At 39.1% G+C, this 18816-nt stretch overlaps 1 protein-coding gene across 14 annotated transcripts in view; it reads right to left on the bottom strand.

The window, feature by feature from the left end:
• htt.L (huntingtin L homeolog) overlaps positions 1-18816 on the bottom strand; it is a 132459-nt gene that overhangs the window by 106391 nt on the left and 7252 nt on the right. For all 14 annotated transcript variants that reach the window (XM_041587681.1, XM_041587693.1, XM_041587704.1 and 11 more), the window contains exons 2-6: positions 12239-12322; positions 10458-10578; positions 6183-6242; positions 1873-1952; positions 715-853 (exon numbers count right to left, since the gene is read on the bottom strand). In XM_041587681.1, coding sequence (XP_041443615.1) covers positions 715-853; positions 1873-1952; positions 6183-6242; positions 10458-10578; positions 12239-12322 — 484 coding nt within the window. The remainder of the gene's footprint in view (positions 1-714; positions 854-1872; positions 1953-6182; positions 6243-10457; positions 10579-12238; positions 12323-18816) is intronic.

Raw genomic sequence — 18816 nt, 5'->3', positions numbered from 1 at the left:
GAGACTCAGGCAGGAAGTGATGTCATACCATGTTAATATTGCAGCTCCTATCCTAAACAAACAGAGAGTTTCTAGAGCTTTTTACTCAGGTATGGTAAAATATTCTACAGAATAAATGTAGCATTTTAGCTTGCACTATTGCAGCTAATCTATTGGCAATAAAATGCCTCCGTAGCTTTCCTTCTCCTTTAAAAAATAACTTACTGAAACTCCGCTTGCACTCCTCCTCAGAAAAGGTGATCCATCATGCAGTGCTCGATTTCTCCTCCCTGCCTTCCTTATAGGAGATAGCCAGGGAGGAGAAATCGAGCACCGCACAATGGACCGTCGCCATGTCGCCTTTTCTGAAGAGGAGCACACAGCCTTTATTAAGAATTAACTTACAGAAACTCCACTTCCGCTCCTCTTCAGAAGCGTGGCGCTCGATTTTTCCTCCCTGGCTATCTCCTAGAAGGAAGGCAAGGAGGAGAAATCGAGCGCCGCACAATGGATCAACTTGAGGAGCGCAAGCGGAGTTTCGTTAAGTTATTTCTTAATAAAGGCTGTGCGATTTTAAAGTTTAATTTGTCTTGGTGGTTTTTTTCGTGGTATACTAACGAATTTTATTCATTTTTTTTTAAAAATTGATGTTACTGGTCCTTTGAGGTTTCCCATCCCTGGGCAGGTGAGCAGGCTGCACTACTTACTGTATGCAACACAGCTGTTTGCAAGTACCTTGATTTCATTGTCATTTGCAAAGTTGCCAAAGGCAGCCATGATTTTGGGGATAGCAGCAGCCAGAGTCTCCTGCACGGACTCTTCATGTCGTTTGCTTATTCTTGTGAGGCAGGGAAGCAGATTTACCAGGTATGGTCTAAGAAGAAAAGAAAGAAAAGCAATTCAAACGGGTGCTGTAGACTAAAGTTTGAGACTCTCACATGCATTCAGATTTAAAGGGATGTTTTGTTAATTCTGTCCCTTTAAAAATAATCACATATAATTTGTGCATACACCAGCTCTAAAGCTGGCCATACAGAAACCCTGCCGAATTGCCGTTTTAGCCTATGTGGGATCTCCTAGATCCTATTTGGAGTCAATTGGTGGACTTTGAAAAATCAAAGGTTTTTTTTTTTTTTTTTGGAAAAACTTTGAATTGAATTAGACGCTCTGTTACTTCGATTTGTACAATTCGAATTAGATCGAAAATAGACCTATTTGCCCCCCCAATTTGCTAAATTCCGATTGGTCTTTTTTATTTTGAATTTTGAACTTATGGGAGTTAAAAAAAAAACTCCTATTACTTTGTAATTCAACCCTTGATAAATCTGCCTATTAAGGTATGAAGATCCGAATTACAGAAAGATCCCTTATCCAGAAAACCCCAGGTCCCGAGCATACTGTACATGTATGTTGCATGCATAAAATATATGCAACATAAACAGTGTATTGCTTTTTATACATGTTGTAAGTTTTACAATAAAGAATAATAAAACAACCTAACAGCAATGGTGTCTTCATTCTAGGGAAGCACAGAATCCTTCTCGAAAGATTCGGCCGAACCCCCGAATCCTTTGCAAAAGATTTGGCCGAATAACAAATCTGAATCTTATTTTGCATATGCAGATTAGGGGTGGGAAGGGGAAAAATTTTTATTTCCTTGTTTTGTGACAAAAAGTCACACAATTTCCCTCCCGCCCCTAATTTGCATATGAAAATTTGGATTCGTATTCGGCCGAATTCGAATCCTGCTGAAAAAGGCTGAATCCTGTCCAAATCCCAAACCGAATTCTGGATCTACTTCATTCCCTACCAGTTGCCAAGATCTTCAATTTGGTGGGGTCTCCAGTTAACCATAGAATACAAAGGAGTGTCGAGAGGATAAAGTTTGCCTACCTGCACTTCTGGGGCCGAACCAGGTGAGCAAGCTCAGCAAATCTCCAGAGAGCAGCCCGTAGGCTTCGTGGGGCACCATTCTAGAATCGGGGTAGAAATCTTAGTGTCATTACAAAGCAAATAAATCAAGCACTTTACACATGCCCAAATTATAACATTTTTTATACATTTCATATTTGCAAGTTTTCAAGCAGAGACTATATTTTGAAAAATACATAACCCACCCAGGCACTGTACATGTAAACCCTACATACATAAATAACTCCTATTGATGCCTACGTGCACCTTTATTAAACCTTTACATCTAGGGGAGCAAAATAAATGGACTAGAACGCTAAACATGGTAGACACTCAGCTTGAAGCTCCGCACATATGACTGGTCACGCTCTATAATCTGCATTAACCCTAAATATGCTGTCTGTAGTGTCAGCCTCCAAATAGAAACAATGCTTGGAAATGGTTACTTGAAGCCTGTCTAGAACTACAATTCCTTAGGCTAATAAGGATGTTATCCTAGTGTTGAAAAAAAGAACTTTATCAGAGTAACTACCCATCCAAATTGAGACGACCCGGCAGTTTTCTATTCTAGAACATGAAATCCAGTGCACCACTGTTTGGTGGAACCCTTGCATTCCTAAAGGAAACCTATTGAGACGACCCGGCAGTTTTCTATTCTAGAACATGAAATCCAGTGCACCACTGTTTGGTGGAACCCTTGCATTCCTAAAGGAAACCTATTGAGACGACCCGGCAGTTTTCTATTCTAGAACATGAAATCCAGTGCACCACTGTTTGGTGGAACCCTTGCATTCCTAAAGGAAACCTCAATAGGGGAGATGGCAGCACAATTGAATACCTTCTTTATTAGGTGCTCTAGATCATGTTTGTGTTATTCTGAAAGGAGTAGAATTCAACAAAACTGAATATCAGGGTTTTAATTCTGAAGTCTTTAAAGGGGTGGTTCACCTTTAGGTTAACTTTTAGTATGCTGTAGGATGGATAATTCTAAGCAACTTTACAATTGCTCTTCATTGTTTATTTTGTATAGTTTTTAAACGTAGCCTTCTTCTTTTGACTCTTTCCTGCTTTCAAATGGGGGGTCACTGACCCCATTTAATAAACAAATGCTCTGTAAAACTAAAAAAAAACCTGCATAGCATACTGTCCAGGGGCACTTTCTGGAATAATGTGCTATACGGGTAGGAAGCAGGGAGCGGGTACTATCGAGGGTAGATGATGAGGCTTTTCTTATTTGGGGGGCTTTAGTTCTCCTTTAAAGGTCAGAAAGATATTTATGGTATATACATATTTGTGGCTGAATGACTAAAACACCAATTTTCTTAACCTTGCACTAAGGAGGGGCCCTGCCCAAAAGTGGAACCTCCAAGGTGGACTTAAACTAAAAAAAAGGCTAATAACCACTGCTCTAGAAAGTCAGATGACCCTTTCTCTGAAAAACCAGGAAACAAGCAAATACATTTCCACTCTGTCTTACCTGCTAAAGGCAGGCCACAGTACTGACACAATCCTATAGACTTACAGGGGGTTATTTACTAAAATCCGATTTATCCCATTTTTTAATTTAACAAAGCTCGACCAAACTCCCATCCACGACTTTGCCTTATTTATCACTAAAAGAACTCGAAAAAAAACGGATCGTTGAAGACTCGATAAAAACGAGCAAAAAAATGAACCATACGTTTTTTTTGGACTGTTCTCCCCAATGGCTCAATTTTCAGGTTATTGGCCGAAAACCCCCGGATTTTTTGGATTATCCAGCTAAACCCTGTGCAGACCGCGATATCTTCAAATTGGGATAGGGACATCTCCCATTTACGAATACATGGCCTTGACAGGTTTGAGATGCCGAATTGTCGGATTCGGGCTTTTTGCAGCATTGGGGTATAATAAAGCTTTTTTATTTGGAGAATCAAAAATTCTTTTTTATTTTATTTCCACAAAAAATTTGAGGTTTTTGTCCCAAAAAGGCTGACCAGAAAAATTTGAGTTTTAGTAAATATCCCCCACAATGTGTTAAACATTTACATCTATTCTATTGTATCTGTATTGAGAAAGCCAGTTGGATGACTGGTGAAACGTCCAAGGAATAAAAAAAAACACAGCAAGTCCAGTTGATTTGACTTATGTTTACAGATATATCTATCGTGTAATTGTTTCCTTCATAAGACAACCTAATCCTGCACATCTGCAAAGTTAGAATACTTGTAGCTCATAACAATCACATTCAGTGACGTCTAATAACTACACGGGAGGTGAACACCTTTTAATTGGGAGCAGCCATTTGTAATATTGATTCTGCTTCTATCTTCTGTACAAAGCTTTTCTGTCTTAGTCTTGGAAATTCCCTGCTGGCATTTTGCCAAAGAAGTCATTTCAGAACAGCCATGTGTACTCTTCCAGAATAGATTATATCTGTATTTACTGGAATTCATTTCAAGCAGAAAACACCAGCCAAGAATACTGCACAGAAAAAGCAATCGGCAGAACTGGTCACAAGTCTCGGTACAAAATAATTAACTCACCTTTCTGAACCACGACAGCCGAATTGTCAACTATTTCCCATATATTTCAGTGGGATATACAGGGGAAGGTAACAGGTGGCAAAGATGTAATATAAAGGCAAACTGAAGCTTTAAAGGGTGGGTCACCTTTCAGTTAACCTTTAGTATGTTATAGAATGGCCAATTGTAAACAACTTATCAATTGGTCTTCATTATTTATTTTTGAGGTGAATACATAGAACAACACCCACACACAAACCGCATGAGATTTCACACGTTCAAGCTGAGCAGGTGCCATGACATTTCTTTGTTTGCTCTTTACAACCCAACTAGGCAATTGCAATATAACTTACAATGCAGTTTTGCTGGAAATTAATTTCCTGTTATTCAATAGCCCATTATCCACGCACACCTTCCCTAATATAGCCCCTATACCACCATATTATGTTTGTACAACTTGTGCTTTGTGTATGAATCACAATTCTATAGATAAGAAAGAAATAAGGTGATATATCCTACTAGCATTAAAGTGGACCTGTCACCCAGACACAAACATCTGTATACTAAAAGTCCTTTACAAATTAAGTATGAAATCCAATTTCGATTTTTTATTAAAGCATTCATAGCTGTTGTAAACTCATTTAGAAATCTCAGTTGTCAATCAAATATTGTCTGCCCCTCCTCTATGCCTTAGGCGGGGCAGACAAATACTTTCATGTTCCATTCAGCACTTACTAGATGTAACTGCTCTCCCCACATTCCCCCGTTCTCTTCATCGTTTAATTGTGTAGGCAGTGCATGGGGATGCACATCGGGTCCCCCGATCTGGTGCAAATTGTGATAAAATAGGATTTTGAATCATTTTTTTGGGTGATGGGTCCCCTTTAAAGGACAAGGAAAGTTAAACTAAAGAAGAAATGTTGTACATTATGTTTTGTGCTTCTGTACCAGCCTAAGGCAACCACTGCCCTTTAGCAGTAAAGATGTGTCTCCAAAGATGCCCCAGTAGCTCCCCATCTTCTTTTCTGCTGATTCACTGCACATGCTCCATGCTGCTGTCACTTACTGAGCTTAGGGACCCACTCACAATATACAGTACACATAGAATAGAAATGTCACAATATAAGGCTGATTAGTAATTAATACAGATAATTACTACATGGCAGCACAGAAACCAGTGCAATTAGCATCAGAATTTAATAATCAGCCCTGTAGCATCATCTTATATTACAGACCAACCTCATTTTCTGCTGGATAATTAGTGACGAGCCCTAAGCTTAGCTTCTCAACAGCTGCTCAGAGCCCACTGAGCATGTGAGTGTCACAGACACTTTCCAAGATGGTGACCCCCTGTGACAAGTTTGAAGTCCTGGATCATTGTTGTTATTGAGAAGCTGAAACTTTAGGCTGGTGCGATAAGGTTATTATATAAAATATGGCATTTTTAGCCCTATTCATTTTTAGGGTTTAGTACTCCTTTAAGTGTATTGTAGGTTTATGATCATTCTAACATAACAGGGAGGGAGACTGACCCGTTTGAGGGCTTATGTTCGGTAAGTCTGGTTTGATTCCTATGTCTGCTATGACTCAACAGAAGAAACCATACATTTTCCTAATGGAAAAGCTTGTCTAGCTTCAATGGCAAAATATGAGCTTTGTTTGTGTGTCAGCAAAGGAGTTCATAAAGACGTACATGAGATTCAAAGATAAACAAGAGGCTGAAAATCATTAGGTTAGATGCAACAAGCAAGCTCTTGTAAAACATAAAATAAATTCAAATCCACTCACCTTTTTAATTTCCTTGTAAAGTTCCAACTGCAGTCTAGGGAGATTAGAGTCCATTAAAGCCTAGAATTAAAAAGAAAATGTCTTATTTTCTTTTCTAACATACACAGTGCATAACCACCTTTTGCATCAACAGCATTAAAGGATAAGGAAAGTCATTTTATACAATATAAACCAGTATAGTCATGTAGTCATGTATAGTCATGGTTGGTAGCCGCCATGTCTGGCCTTCTGACTTCCTGTTCTTGACTTCCGTTAGTCTCTGACTTTGAAGGGGTGGTCCACCTAATTCGAAGCAACTTTTCAATTGGCCTTCATTTTTTTTTATGCTTCTTGAATTATTTGCCTTCTTCTTCTGACTCTTAGGTCTGTTTTCATAGGCGCAACAAACCGACCATGACTCACCTCAGTGCATTCATGTGTAGCCTGTTCCCCACAGGTATACATTAGTGATGTGCGGGCCGACCCGAGGCCCGTGGGACCCGCGGGTCGGGCGGGTTCGGGCCGACCCCTGGACAAAATGCGTGGGTCGCGGGCGGGTCGAGCTCTTCTCCTGCTCTCCCTGCCCGCAACCAAGTACTGCTGGCTTCCGGCGCCGGAATTTATAGACTTCCGTCTGCCCCGCCCCTTTTGAGATGTCACTGCGGGGCAGGTCTATAAATAAAGCAGAGCAGCGGGCCCATGTCGTATGCGGGTAGGGAGCGGGCGAGGTTAGGGTCGGGTGCCCCGCACATCACTAGTATACATCTATTGGAAATGTCAAAAAATCACGGAGCATCCAAGAGGAAGTTAATCATAAAAAATGTTTTCACCTTTATTAGATCATCTTTAATTGAATGTCAATCAATACATCATTAGATTGTGGATCATACGCTTAACGTGTTTTGTGGCATCTCACCACTTCCTCAGAAGCGATCTAATAAATTAGAATATCATTTAAAAATGATCTAATAAAGGTGAAAACATTTTTTTATGCGATTAACTCCCTCTTCCGACTCTTTCCAGCTTTCAAAAGGGGGTCACCGACCCCATCTAAAAAGCAAATTTCCTGTAAGGCTACACATTTATTGTTATTGCTACTTTTATTACTCCTCTTTCTATTCAGACTCTCTCATGTTCATATTCCATTCTCCCATTCAAATCAATGCATGGCTGCTAGGGGAATTTGGACCCTAGCTATCAGATTGCTGATATTGCAAACTTAACAGCTGCTGAATAAAAAGCTAAATAACACAAAAAAACGAAAACCAATTGCACACTGTCTTAGATTATCGCTCTCTACATCATACTTAAAGGTGAACAATCCCTTTAACTGAGCATGTGATTGCTGCCAGAGAGCTCGGGCCTAGACAAGTGGTCAGACATAGTGGCTGCCAATTCCGATGTGCTTCTCTGTCTTTTATTAGCAGGTACTGGAAGCAGGGCCACACTGGAAAGTTCAGATTGGGAGAGTGGCCTCTGAACATAATATATATATATAAATATATATAATACACAAAAGCCATGAATATCTTGTAAATTATATCCTTATAAAGGGGAGTACTGATGTCATCAGTTATAAACAGTGAGTTCTGATGTCATTTCTGTCACATGACTCACAGAAACTTGTGTCTTATCCTATATAATAAAGTTGAAGTGTCTCTGCGTCCAGTCCCTGTGTCCGTGGGATTGCGCTACTGCGCATGTGCCCCACGGACCGTCTCTGGCGAATTTTTTTTAGACTAGAACAATTCTGTTTTTATAAATTTTTGACTACATATGTTCTAGCACCCGTTAATTTAACGGGCTTAATGTCTAGTAATAAATAAAGTACCCCCAGTTGCAAAATATGAGGATATTAGAAGTGACCTCTGTGACTTATCCTTATAATTTACAAGAGGGGGTACTTTATTCACTATATATATCATATTCACTCTTTTTCATACCAGGCTGCAGATTTGCTCCAGGTTGTTCAGGTTAATTTGGCCATAAATTGCCTGTTATAAGCTGTTGACTTTACACTAGAAGTGGCCAATTTTATTTGCCTGTGTGTGAGACCTGGCCGACAGCCTGTCCAAACGATTTTGGTCAGATTTATATCAGACTGCATCAGTTCTGTATCAGACTGTATCTGCATAGGACTACATTATGATTCAAACATGGACCTGGTGGGGAATCAAATCACTCCATTTGGGCCCAGAGCATGGGTGCCAAATCAGGCAAAGAATCAGGGCCGGAACTAGGGGAAGGCAGAAGAGGCACCTGCCTAGGGTGCAACAAAAGGGGGGCGCTGGGCAGGTACCTGACTTTTGCCTACCCCATGTCCATGTTCGCTGCTCCTCCCACTCCTCCAGCACTCCTCCCTCCCCTCAAGCACTTTACCCCATCTCTCCTCAGTCACTTTCCCCGCCTCCCTCCCCTCTGTCGCTTTCCCAGCCTCTCCCCGCCGACGCTTTCCTCTGCCTCCATCCCCTCCAGCGCTCTAACACCCTCCCCTCCAGGAGGCACAACGTGTTCAGGAGCGCGCACATCCGCGCGAGCGAGCACGGAGGAGAGCATGGAGGGGAGCACGGTGGCCGCCCACGTCGCCTAGGGCTCCTTGTCGGCTTGGCCCGCCACTGCAAAGAATGCCTGCCCAGTTTAAGTTGGATAACATTTGTGTACATCAATTTTCAATAATGCCACAAATTTCCAACTGAGATTGAAGCTAAAATGAGTGGCCCATTATATGACATTCCCTTTCAGTCCTTGAGTCCCTCCAATGTTACTTTGACCTTGTGTTTTATCCTGCAGTTTGCACCATGCATTTTCCCCAGTCCTTGCTAAAGAATATTGCCCACTAGGACAAATGCTTAAAAAAAAAAAATATCGTATGCTTTTACTAATCATACCTCATCTCTGAAAATTCTCTTTAGTTTTCAGTGTCACACTGTGCCCTTAGTGTTATTCCATTTGTAAATATGAATTACAGGTGTGAAACTAAAAGGAATATGTTATGCAAAAATTAGCCCTCTCCCTTCTCACCATTTAAAACTGGAATGGCTGCACAGTCCTCTGCATTCCAGATGCCTCAACAACAATCCACAGAAATAGACAGCTGTACAAACTCTAGTTGGAGTAAAATTATGGTCTTTATTTTCTCCACCTTTAAAAACAGGCAGTAGGATCAAGGTCTTACGAGGACTATGAGCCTGAAAAGCGCAAGCCCTTGGTCCTTTTTTAAAAATCATTGGTGCCAGGGACCCCCTTACAAGTTAAAAAAAAAAAATTGGGGCCCCAAAGAACATTTTTTTAAAAAGCATTGGCGCCAGGACCCCCTTACAAGTTAAAAAAAATTGGGGCCCCAAAGAATATTTTTTTTAAAAAAACATTGGTGGCAGGGACCTATAGAGTATTAAAATAATACATTGGTGGCCAGGGGATTAAAAAAAATAAAAAAACACAAATGGTGTTCAGAGGAATAGAACTCGTGGCTTCAGGACTTGAACTTCGCCTCCTTCCGTGACTTTGGGTCTTTTCGCCGCTTCAGGACCTCTGCGCGCATGCCCCAACAGTGCCACATGCATGCGCAAGCGGTGCCATTCGGCAGATGCGCGGCGCTGAAAAAATTTTTTCAACCCGAATATCGGGAGAAGGGGTCTGGCCCGGCAGGGGCCCATGAGGGTAGGGCCCCCCCGAGTTTTTTCCCGGTGTCCTGCCGGGTTGGGAAATCATGTGACTTTTCATCACAAAAGAAGAGTTTTTCCCACTTTTTCCTTTCCTGACGTTAATTTGCATATGCAAATTAGGATTCAGATTCGGTTCAGTATTCGGGCGAATCATTCACCAAGGATTCAGGGATTTGCCCGAATCCCAAATAGTGGATTCGGTGCATCCCTACTAACAACAGAACAATGGGAAGGTAACCAGAGAGCAGCTCCCTAACACAAGATAAGAGCTGCCTGGTAGATCTAAGAACAACACTCAATAGAAAAATCCAGGTCCCACTGCAACTGCTTCAGTAAAACTGAGTAGAAGAAACAACAGTGTGTAAAAAAGGAGTTCCATAGTGCAGAACTGTCTCTTTCTGAAAGCACATGACCAGGAAAAATGATCTGAAATGGCGCCTACACACCAATATTACAACTTAAAAATTTTTTATATGGTAGAGTGAATTATTTGCAGTGTAAACAGTGTCATTTAGAAATAAAAACGACACCATAAAAATCATGACCTACGCAGAATTTCCTGCGAAGGGTCTAAGGCCAGACAATTTTATTCATACATCCACACATTTAGCCTGCAATCTCCAATACATACCTTCACCACTTTATTGAGGCATTCGTCGGCTACCATCCGAACGTCAGACTCTGCGTCATCGCTGCACAGTAGGAACAGCTCCATGGCAATACCCAGCAGCTTCTGGAACTCGGGGGAATTCCTGTTGTAAAAGAACAGGTCATCAATATTTTAACTGAATATATGACTAACACACACAGCCCTACTAGCAGAAAGAAAAGTAAGAGGGTAGCCTGTGTGGATAACAACCATTTCTATAAAGCATCAAATGATGATGTAAACACCTCAATGCAAATTAGGATTTGGTTCGGTATTCCGCCGAATCTTTTGTGATGGATTCGGGGGTTCTGCCAAATACAAAATAGTGGATTCGGTGCATCCCTAACACACACACACACACACACACACACACACACACACACACACACACACACACACACACACACACACACACACACACACACACACACACACACACACACACACACACACACACACACACACATTATAGTACAAACACCTGCACTCTGTCCACTTTTTTCTCCAGGCCGGGTGCTCGGTCAAAGTCTTTATACATGCATAGAATGGACCAGCACACCGTTTTCTTCAATCAAACGTGTTTATTCAATACACACTGTGCACAGTGTGTATTGAATAAACACGTTTGATTGAAGAAAACGGTGTGCTGGTCCATTCTATGCATATATATATATATATATATATATATCGAAACAAAATGGAGTGGAGTGTGCACCAGTCCGTGACTTAGTCCAATTAAGGACACAATTTATAATAAACAAAAAAGTCCAGACGACTTATCTTGTGAAAAAAACGAAAATACTTTATCAAGCAAGAATATGCAAGAATATGCAACGTTTCGAAGCTCCCGCTTCTTTATCAAGCAATCTAGTTTACAATGATCTCACATCCTTAAAAAGGTTACAGCTGTAAACACGCCCCCAGGGGGGTGGTATAAATTTAAATGTGGTATATGACCATTTTAACAAAATTAGAAAAATAGACCATTAACGTCTAGGTATACACATAGAAACAACCAATAGGTTAATCAAATGTATCATAGTGCAAACATAAACAACAAAATATGTAACATGATGTTACCACATATATTCAGGATGTGTCTTTATCCCAACCTCTACCCTATCTGCATAGGTTATCTAGTTACCTCACTATATGAAAGCATGCAAGTCGTACTCTCTATTTAACCCTTTAGGGTATAATCTTTGTAAAGTATGTATCCAAAATTTTTCTCGTTTCTGGAGTTGCAGGAGTCTATTGCCCCCCCGACGTGGGGGGGCAATAGACTCCAGCACAAGGAATCTGAGGGTTGCTACGGAATGTCGTGCTGAGTGAAAATGAGCTGGAACCGGTAATTTAAGTACCTCCTTCCGAATCGTGGACTTATGCTGACTAATGCGATCACGTATGGGTTGGATTGTTTCCCCAATATAGGCAAGCATGTAAACTACATACTCCGTGTCACACGTGAAGTGTCTATATATATATATATATATATATATATATAAAAGTGAAAAAGCAAGCACTCTCAGGTCTTATCAATTATTTGATAAGACCTGAGAGTGCTTGCTTTTTCACTTTTCTATTTAAACGTTGGGCTTATTGCACCCAGGCAACCTTGACTGTTATACAAGCTGTGCCGACACACAAACACAGACACACAGACACACACACAAAATCCATTTGCAGGGGGTCATGGGATCAGGATACAGAATGCAAAAGATAAAAGTAATCTCTGCAACCAGAGGGGCAAACTATATCTGTACCTTAAAGACTGTGCGACAATGTTTTCACATATTGTTAGACAGTGATTGACACGATCTTTCTTGTTTGTGGAAGGATCTTTCTTCCTAAGAGAGAAAATAGAAAATTTCAGACAAATGTAAGGAAAAGCAGTTATCACATGATATCATGATTATACAGTAAAGAGAAGATGCAACTTGGCAAAATATTATGGCTTTTGAGTACAACTGCTTACACCAAGTAACATGCATACCCTGAGGTGCCTATATATAACAGCATGAATAATCACTGGGATTTTTTCCAATTTCTCTATCAATGTGGCCGGCCAAATCCAGCAGCCAGTGCAAAATTGATCATAATGGAGAGGTCGAGAGGACTAATGTAGACTTACCTGCCCAACAGCAAATATGTGGACAAATATCAGGAGGGAAAACCCAATAAATGGATCAATAACTTGCCACGGGGCTGAATTGGCAGTTTATATTAGGGATGCACTGAATCCAGGATTCGGTTTCGGCCGAATCCTTCTGCCTGGCAGAACCGAATCCAAAACCTAATTTGCATATGTAAATTAGGGGTGGGTTGGGAAATCATGTGACTTTTCATCGCAAAAGAAGAGTTTTTCCCACTTTTTCCTTTCCTGCCGCATATGCATTTGCATATGCAAATTAGGATTCGGTATTCGGCCGAATCTTTCACCAAGGATTTGGGGATTCGGCCGGATCCCAAATAGTGGATTCGGTGCATCCCTAGTTTATATTGTCCCATCTATGGACAGTTTTACTTGAGGACACAGGAAGATTTTTTGAGTTGTGATTACAGTTACGGACTTAATGTAATAAGCATTACTAGCAGCCTTTGCAGTATTTGGGCTAACACAACCTTTCAGTCTCATTATCCTCAGTGCTGAAGCCGTCATGAAAAGAGAAAAGTTATTAGTGCCCTGCAGTGAGGAATTCCATTATATAACAAGTTAATACACATTTTCATGACATTTCATAGAAACAGCACAAAACAGAGCAAAAATACATGTATAATAGCATTTTCAGGGGGGTGGAAGAGCTCTCACATTGTAGCTTTAAACATACAGCTACTCTTCTTTCTCTAAGGGCTATGGCAGACAGGACATTTTGTTATCTGCGCCTAAAAGACCAGTAACAATTTTTTTGAATATAATTTGTTTCTACTTAACGAAACAAAAACACCAAGGCAGTTTTCACTTTAAATTTGCAAAGTCTTTATTAAGAAATTACTGATTCTCTACTTGCGCTCCTCTTCAGAAATGGCGACAATCCATTGTGCGGCACTCGATTTGTCCTCCCTGCCTTCTATAGGAGATCGCCAGGGAGGAGAAATTGAGCGCCGCTCGATGGATCGGTAAGTAATTTCTTAATAAAGACTTTGCGAATTTAAAGTTAAAACTGACTTGGTGTTTTTTTTTCAAATTTTTTAAACTTTTTTTTAATGTTACTGGTCCTTTAATCTCATCCAGCGTGGATGATATAGGGGCAAATTTAGGTTCCAGTTGTGTTTTCCACAGAACTCGAGTTTTAGGGGCAGATTTATCAAGGGTCGAATTGAAAATTCAAAGAAAAAATTCGAATTTCAAGCTATTTTTGTGTACTTCGACTAGGGAATAGTCCAAATTCGATTTGAATTTGAAAAAATTTCGAATATCAAAATTTCTTTAATACTTCGACCATTTGCCATCTAAAATCTGCCAAAATGCAGTTTTAGCCTATGGGGGACCTCTTACAACCTATTTGGAGTCAATTGGTGGACTTTAAAAAATGTACGTTTTTTTTTTTTTAAATACTTCTAATCGAATTCGTTCTTACTTCGATTTAAACGATCGAATACAGCCTATTCACCAGCAAAATTTCAGTTGGTCTTTTTCTATTCGAATTTCGAAGCTAGGGGAGTTCAAAAAAATTCCCATTACCAACTAAAATTTTTCAAGGTTTATTATACCCCGACTCTGGAAATAGCTTGAATCCAAATATACACCATCTCAATCGTGTCGAAAGTCATGTAGAAGTCTGTGGCAGAGGTCATTTGAACCATTTGAAAATGTTAATAGTTTTCATGATGTTCAAGTTTTTTTTTTTTAAAGGTTTTTGCCCGAAAACATGATCAATTAAGAGTTTTTTTCCTGCCGAAAACTCGATCAATTCGAACTTGCTCATTCGAGTTTTTCCCATTCGAGTTTTTTTTAAAATAAGAAACCATTAGAGTTGTGAGTTCATTTGACGTCTAAAAGACTCTAAGATTCGACCTTTGATAAATAACACCCATAATGTCCCATTTTCCAGTGCCCTAATACTACTATTATTTCCTCAAAGCATGCAAATTAGAAAAGTTCATTTTCATAGTATAGTATAAAATAATAATTTCTTTTTTCAGTGTTTTGTTTTGTAACTTTCATTTGTTTGCCTTTCCTCCGTCTCATAAACTGTGTAAGCTTTTGATACATTAGCTGTTGTATCAAAAGTACAAGGAAAATGCAACTTGTGTATCAACTGGGATAGTATCTCTACAATAGACATTAGTAAGGCTCTGGGATCATGCTCAGTGTGGGTAAGTATCAACTTATTTAATACATTATAACACCAGCTATCTGCATTCTTTTATTTCTATACACACACCTGCCCATCCCCCCTCTAGTAACAACATGCCTTGATTTTAAGTTTCCCCTTATTTTACATTGTTGTTATGTGGTCCCACCTATATATTATGCAGAATACATTTCCCTCATTTTACATTTTCCTGGATTTTACACCATTTTTTTCTGGTCCCCTGAAAAACGTAAAATGAGGTTTCTACTGTAAGTAAAAAAAAATGAAGACCAATGAACAAGCTTCTGCAAATTGGCCATTCTAGAACATAAGTTAATTTAAAGGTAACACATATGGTGAAACATCCACGTGCCCATAAGCTTTCCTTAATGGGGCGGTTCACCTTTAGGTTTACATTTACTTTTATGTTATAGAATGGCTAATTCTAAGAAACTTTTCGATTGGTTGTCATTGTTTAACTTTTATAGTTTTTTTTAATTATTTGCCTTCTTCTTCTTCTGACTCTTTCCAGCTTTCAAACAGGGAGTCACTGACCCCATCTAAAAAAACAAATGGTCTGTAAAACTGGCCATAGACGCAAAGATCTGATTGTACGAATCGAGGATTTGTACGATTTTCGAACCGTGTGTGGAGAGTCCCGACATTTTTCGTCCGGCAGAGATCAGTCGTTTGGTCGATCGGACAGGTTAGAACATTTCTGTCGGCTGCCGATAATATCTCTGCGTGTATTGCCGATCGTACGATTTTCAGTGGGAGACTGTCACTAGCTTTGGTTGGACATAGATATCGTACGATTGCTGTCAGGGGCAGAACATTGCTGATCTGTTCTTTAACTAATCTGACTGGTAAGACTTTGATCTGAATGGTTAGTGGCGGGTAGGGAGATGGGAAAGTCCGATCGTACGATGATTCGCACGATTGGATCTTTGCATCTATGGCCAGCTTAAGGCTACACATTTATTGTTATTGCTGCTTTTTATTACTGATTTTTCTATTCAGGCCTCTCCTATTCATATTCCCGTGTCTTATTCAAACCAATGCATGGTTGCTAGGGTAATTTGGACCCTAACAACCAGATTGCTGAAATTGCAAACCGGAGAGCTGCTGAATAAAAAGCCAAATAATAAAAAATGAAAGCCAAATGTAAATTGTCTCAGAATATCACTCTCTATATCATACTAAAAGTAAATTTTAAGGTTTTGCCTAGATGAAAAGCACAAAATGATTTCTGATTTGTATAATAATTAACCATAGACTACATGGGTAACAATATATCGACATTAAAGAGGTTATTTGCCTTCCAACACTTTTTTCAGTTCAGTTGGTTTCAGACAGTTCACCAGAAATATACTTTTTCCAAGCACTTTCTATGTGTGACCGTTTTACTGATATTGAAGTGTAAGTTTAATTTTTCACTTTCTAAAGCAGCACTGGAAGGGGGGTCGCCGACCCTGTAAATTGGTCTAAATGTATACATTTATTTGTTACATTTCATATCTTTGTCCCTGCTGAGCAGAATCCCTGAGTTTCATTACAGGCAGCTGTTGGAATTGATACAATAGTTGCTGATACTCCAGAGATGCTGCTGAGAAATGTATCAACTAAATGTTAATAAAATTGTAACAGTTCAGAAACAGCACCTGAATTACTGAGCTGCCAGATTCAAACACCAGAGACACGAACATTCAACTTTAAACTCAGATTTTGAAAAAATACCTGTAAAAAATGGAAACGAATTCAAAAAGTTATGTATTTCCAGGGGGCGATCTGAAAACAATTGAACAGAAAAAAGTGTTTGGAATGTGAACGACCCCTTATTTATCAAAGGTAAAGTTTGTACATTTTGTGAGGCTTTAAATTAGGGATGCACTGAATCAAGGATTCCGCCTTTTCCAGCAGGATTCAGATTAGGCCAAATCCTTGTGCCTGGCCAAACTGAATCCAAATTTGTATATGTAAATTAGGGGTGGGAAGGGAAATCACATGACTTTTCATCACAAAAGAAGATTTTTTTTCCACTTTTCCCTTCCCTGCCCCGGATTCGGTTCGGTATTCGGCCGAATCTTTCACCAAGGATTCGGAGATTCGCCGGAATCCCAAATAGTGGATTCGGTGCATGCCTACTTTTAATACCTCAAATGAATCAAATGTTTTCTAATTTAAGAAAAAAAACTTGAATTTGTGAATTCAGGGTGTATAATCCCAAATACTCAAATAAATCAAGTGAAACCAACAGAAAAGAAGCTGAACAATAGAATAGAAGGTTTTCTATATTTTTAGCAGCTTAATAAATAATGAAGTATAGTATAATAAATTAAGAAAAAAATTTAGTTTTTTTTTTAACCATAAAATTCAAGTTTTGACTTTAAACTACCCTTCAAAAACTAAAAATTTTCAGGATTTCAGGATAACACAACAATAAATCTGCCCCTAAGGTTTATGTTACAAACAACACAAATTTTAAAAAGGAAGTTTATTTAACAGGAGGTAAAAGCTACTTAAGTAGATATACCCTGAGTGAGAGGGTTTTCAGTATTCTGGGTTAGGGCATGGGTTCCATTACATGCACCCTCCATTGTCAGGGCTGTGCTGGACAAGAGCATCTGCTGTTGGGCTAAAAGGAAAACTCACTACATGTTAATCTGCTCACAATTTTCCTTTTTAAAGGAACAGTTCTGTATACAAATAAAAACTGGGTAAATAGATAGGCTGTGCAAAATAAACAATGTTTCAAATATAGTTAGTTAGCCAAAAATGTAATGTATAAAGGCTGGAGTGACTGGATGTCTAACATAATAGCCAGAACACTACTTCCTGCTTTTCACCTCTCTTGCTTTCCACTGATTGGTTACCAATCAATAACCAATCAGTGACTTGAAGGGGGGCCACGTTGCTCATAATTGATTGTTTTTGAATCTGAGCTGAACATCAATTGCAAACTCACTGAACAGTTATGTCCCATGTGGCCCCCCTTAAAGTCACTGACTAACTCAGAGTTAGAGAGCTGAAAAGCAGGAAGTAGTGTTCTGGCTATTATGTTACACATCCAGTCACTCCAGCCTTTATACATTACATTTTTGGCTAACTAACTTTATTAGAAACATTTTTTATTTTGCACAGCCTATCTATTTATCCAGTTTTTATTTTTACACTGAGCTGTTCCTTTAATGGGTCTTAAATACTGTTTAAATATTTGTATGTTTGAGTTGTTTGCTTCCGCATCAGTTTAGTCGCTCTGACATGAAACTCTTCTATCCAGCAGCATAAATAATATATATCCCCCGGCTTGAATCTGACTCAGGTAATGGGAGAATGAGTTTACAAAGGAGCATTGATTAGTAAATGTAAATCAGAGTGAACTTGCTCTGTCAGTACAAAAGTGTCACATTTAAAGGGACTGGCAGACAAATAAAGGAGATGGACTTTGCATTTTTTATTCATAGAGTCAAAGCAGGAACAAGCAAAATGTTTTAAAGCGGTGGTTCACCTTTCAGTTAACTTTATAGTATGTTATAGAATGGCCAATTCTAAGCAACTTTCAATTGGTCTTCATTATTTATTTTTTATAGTTTTTTAATTATTTGCCTTTTTCTTCTGACTGTTTTCAGCTTTCAAATGGGGGTCAGGCTCTGTAAGGCTACATATTTATTGTTACTTTTTATTACTCATCTTTCTATTCAGATACTCCCCTATTCACTTTTTCAGTCTCTTATTCAAATCAGTGCATGGTTGCTAGGTTAATTTGGACCCTAGCAATCAGTTTGCTTCACTAGCAATCTAGAGAACTGTTGAATTAAAGCTAAATAACTTAAAAAAACGACAAATAAAAAAATAAAAACAATTGCAAATTGTCTCAGAATATCACTCTATGCATCATACTAAAGGTTAACTCAAACGTGAAGCACTCCTTTAAAGGGATGGTTCACCTTTAAATGAACTTTTAATATGATGTATAGAGTGATATTTTGAGACAATTTGCAATTGGTTTTAATTTTTTATTATTTGTGGTTTTTTAGTTATTTAGC

This window comes from Xenopus laevis, chromosome 1L (assembly GCF_017654675.1).
Source record: "Xenopus laevis strain J_2021 chromosome 1L, Xenopus_laevis_v10.1, whole genome shotgun sequence".
Lineage (NCBI taxonomy): Eukaryota > Metazoa > Chordata > Amphibia > Anura > Pipidae > Xenopus > Xenopus laevis.
Note: the sequence above shows the minus strand (reverse complement) of the source record. Positions and strands in the feature narration are given on the sequence as shown.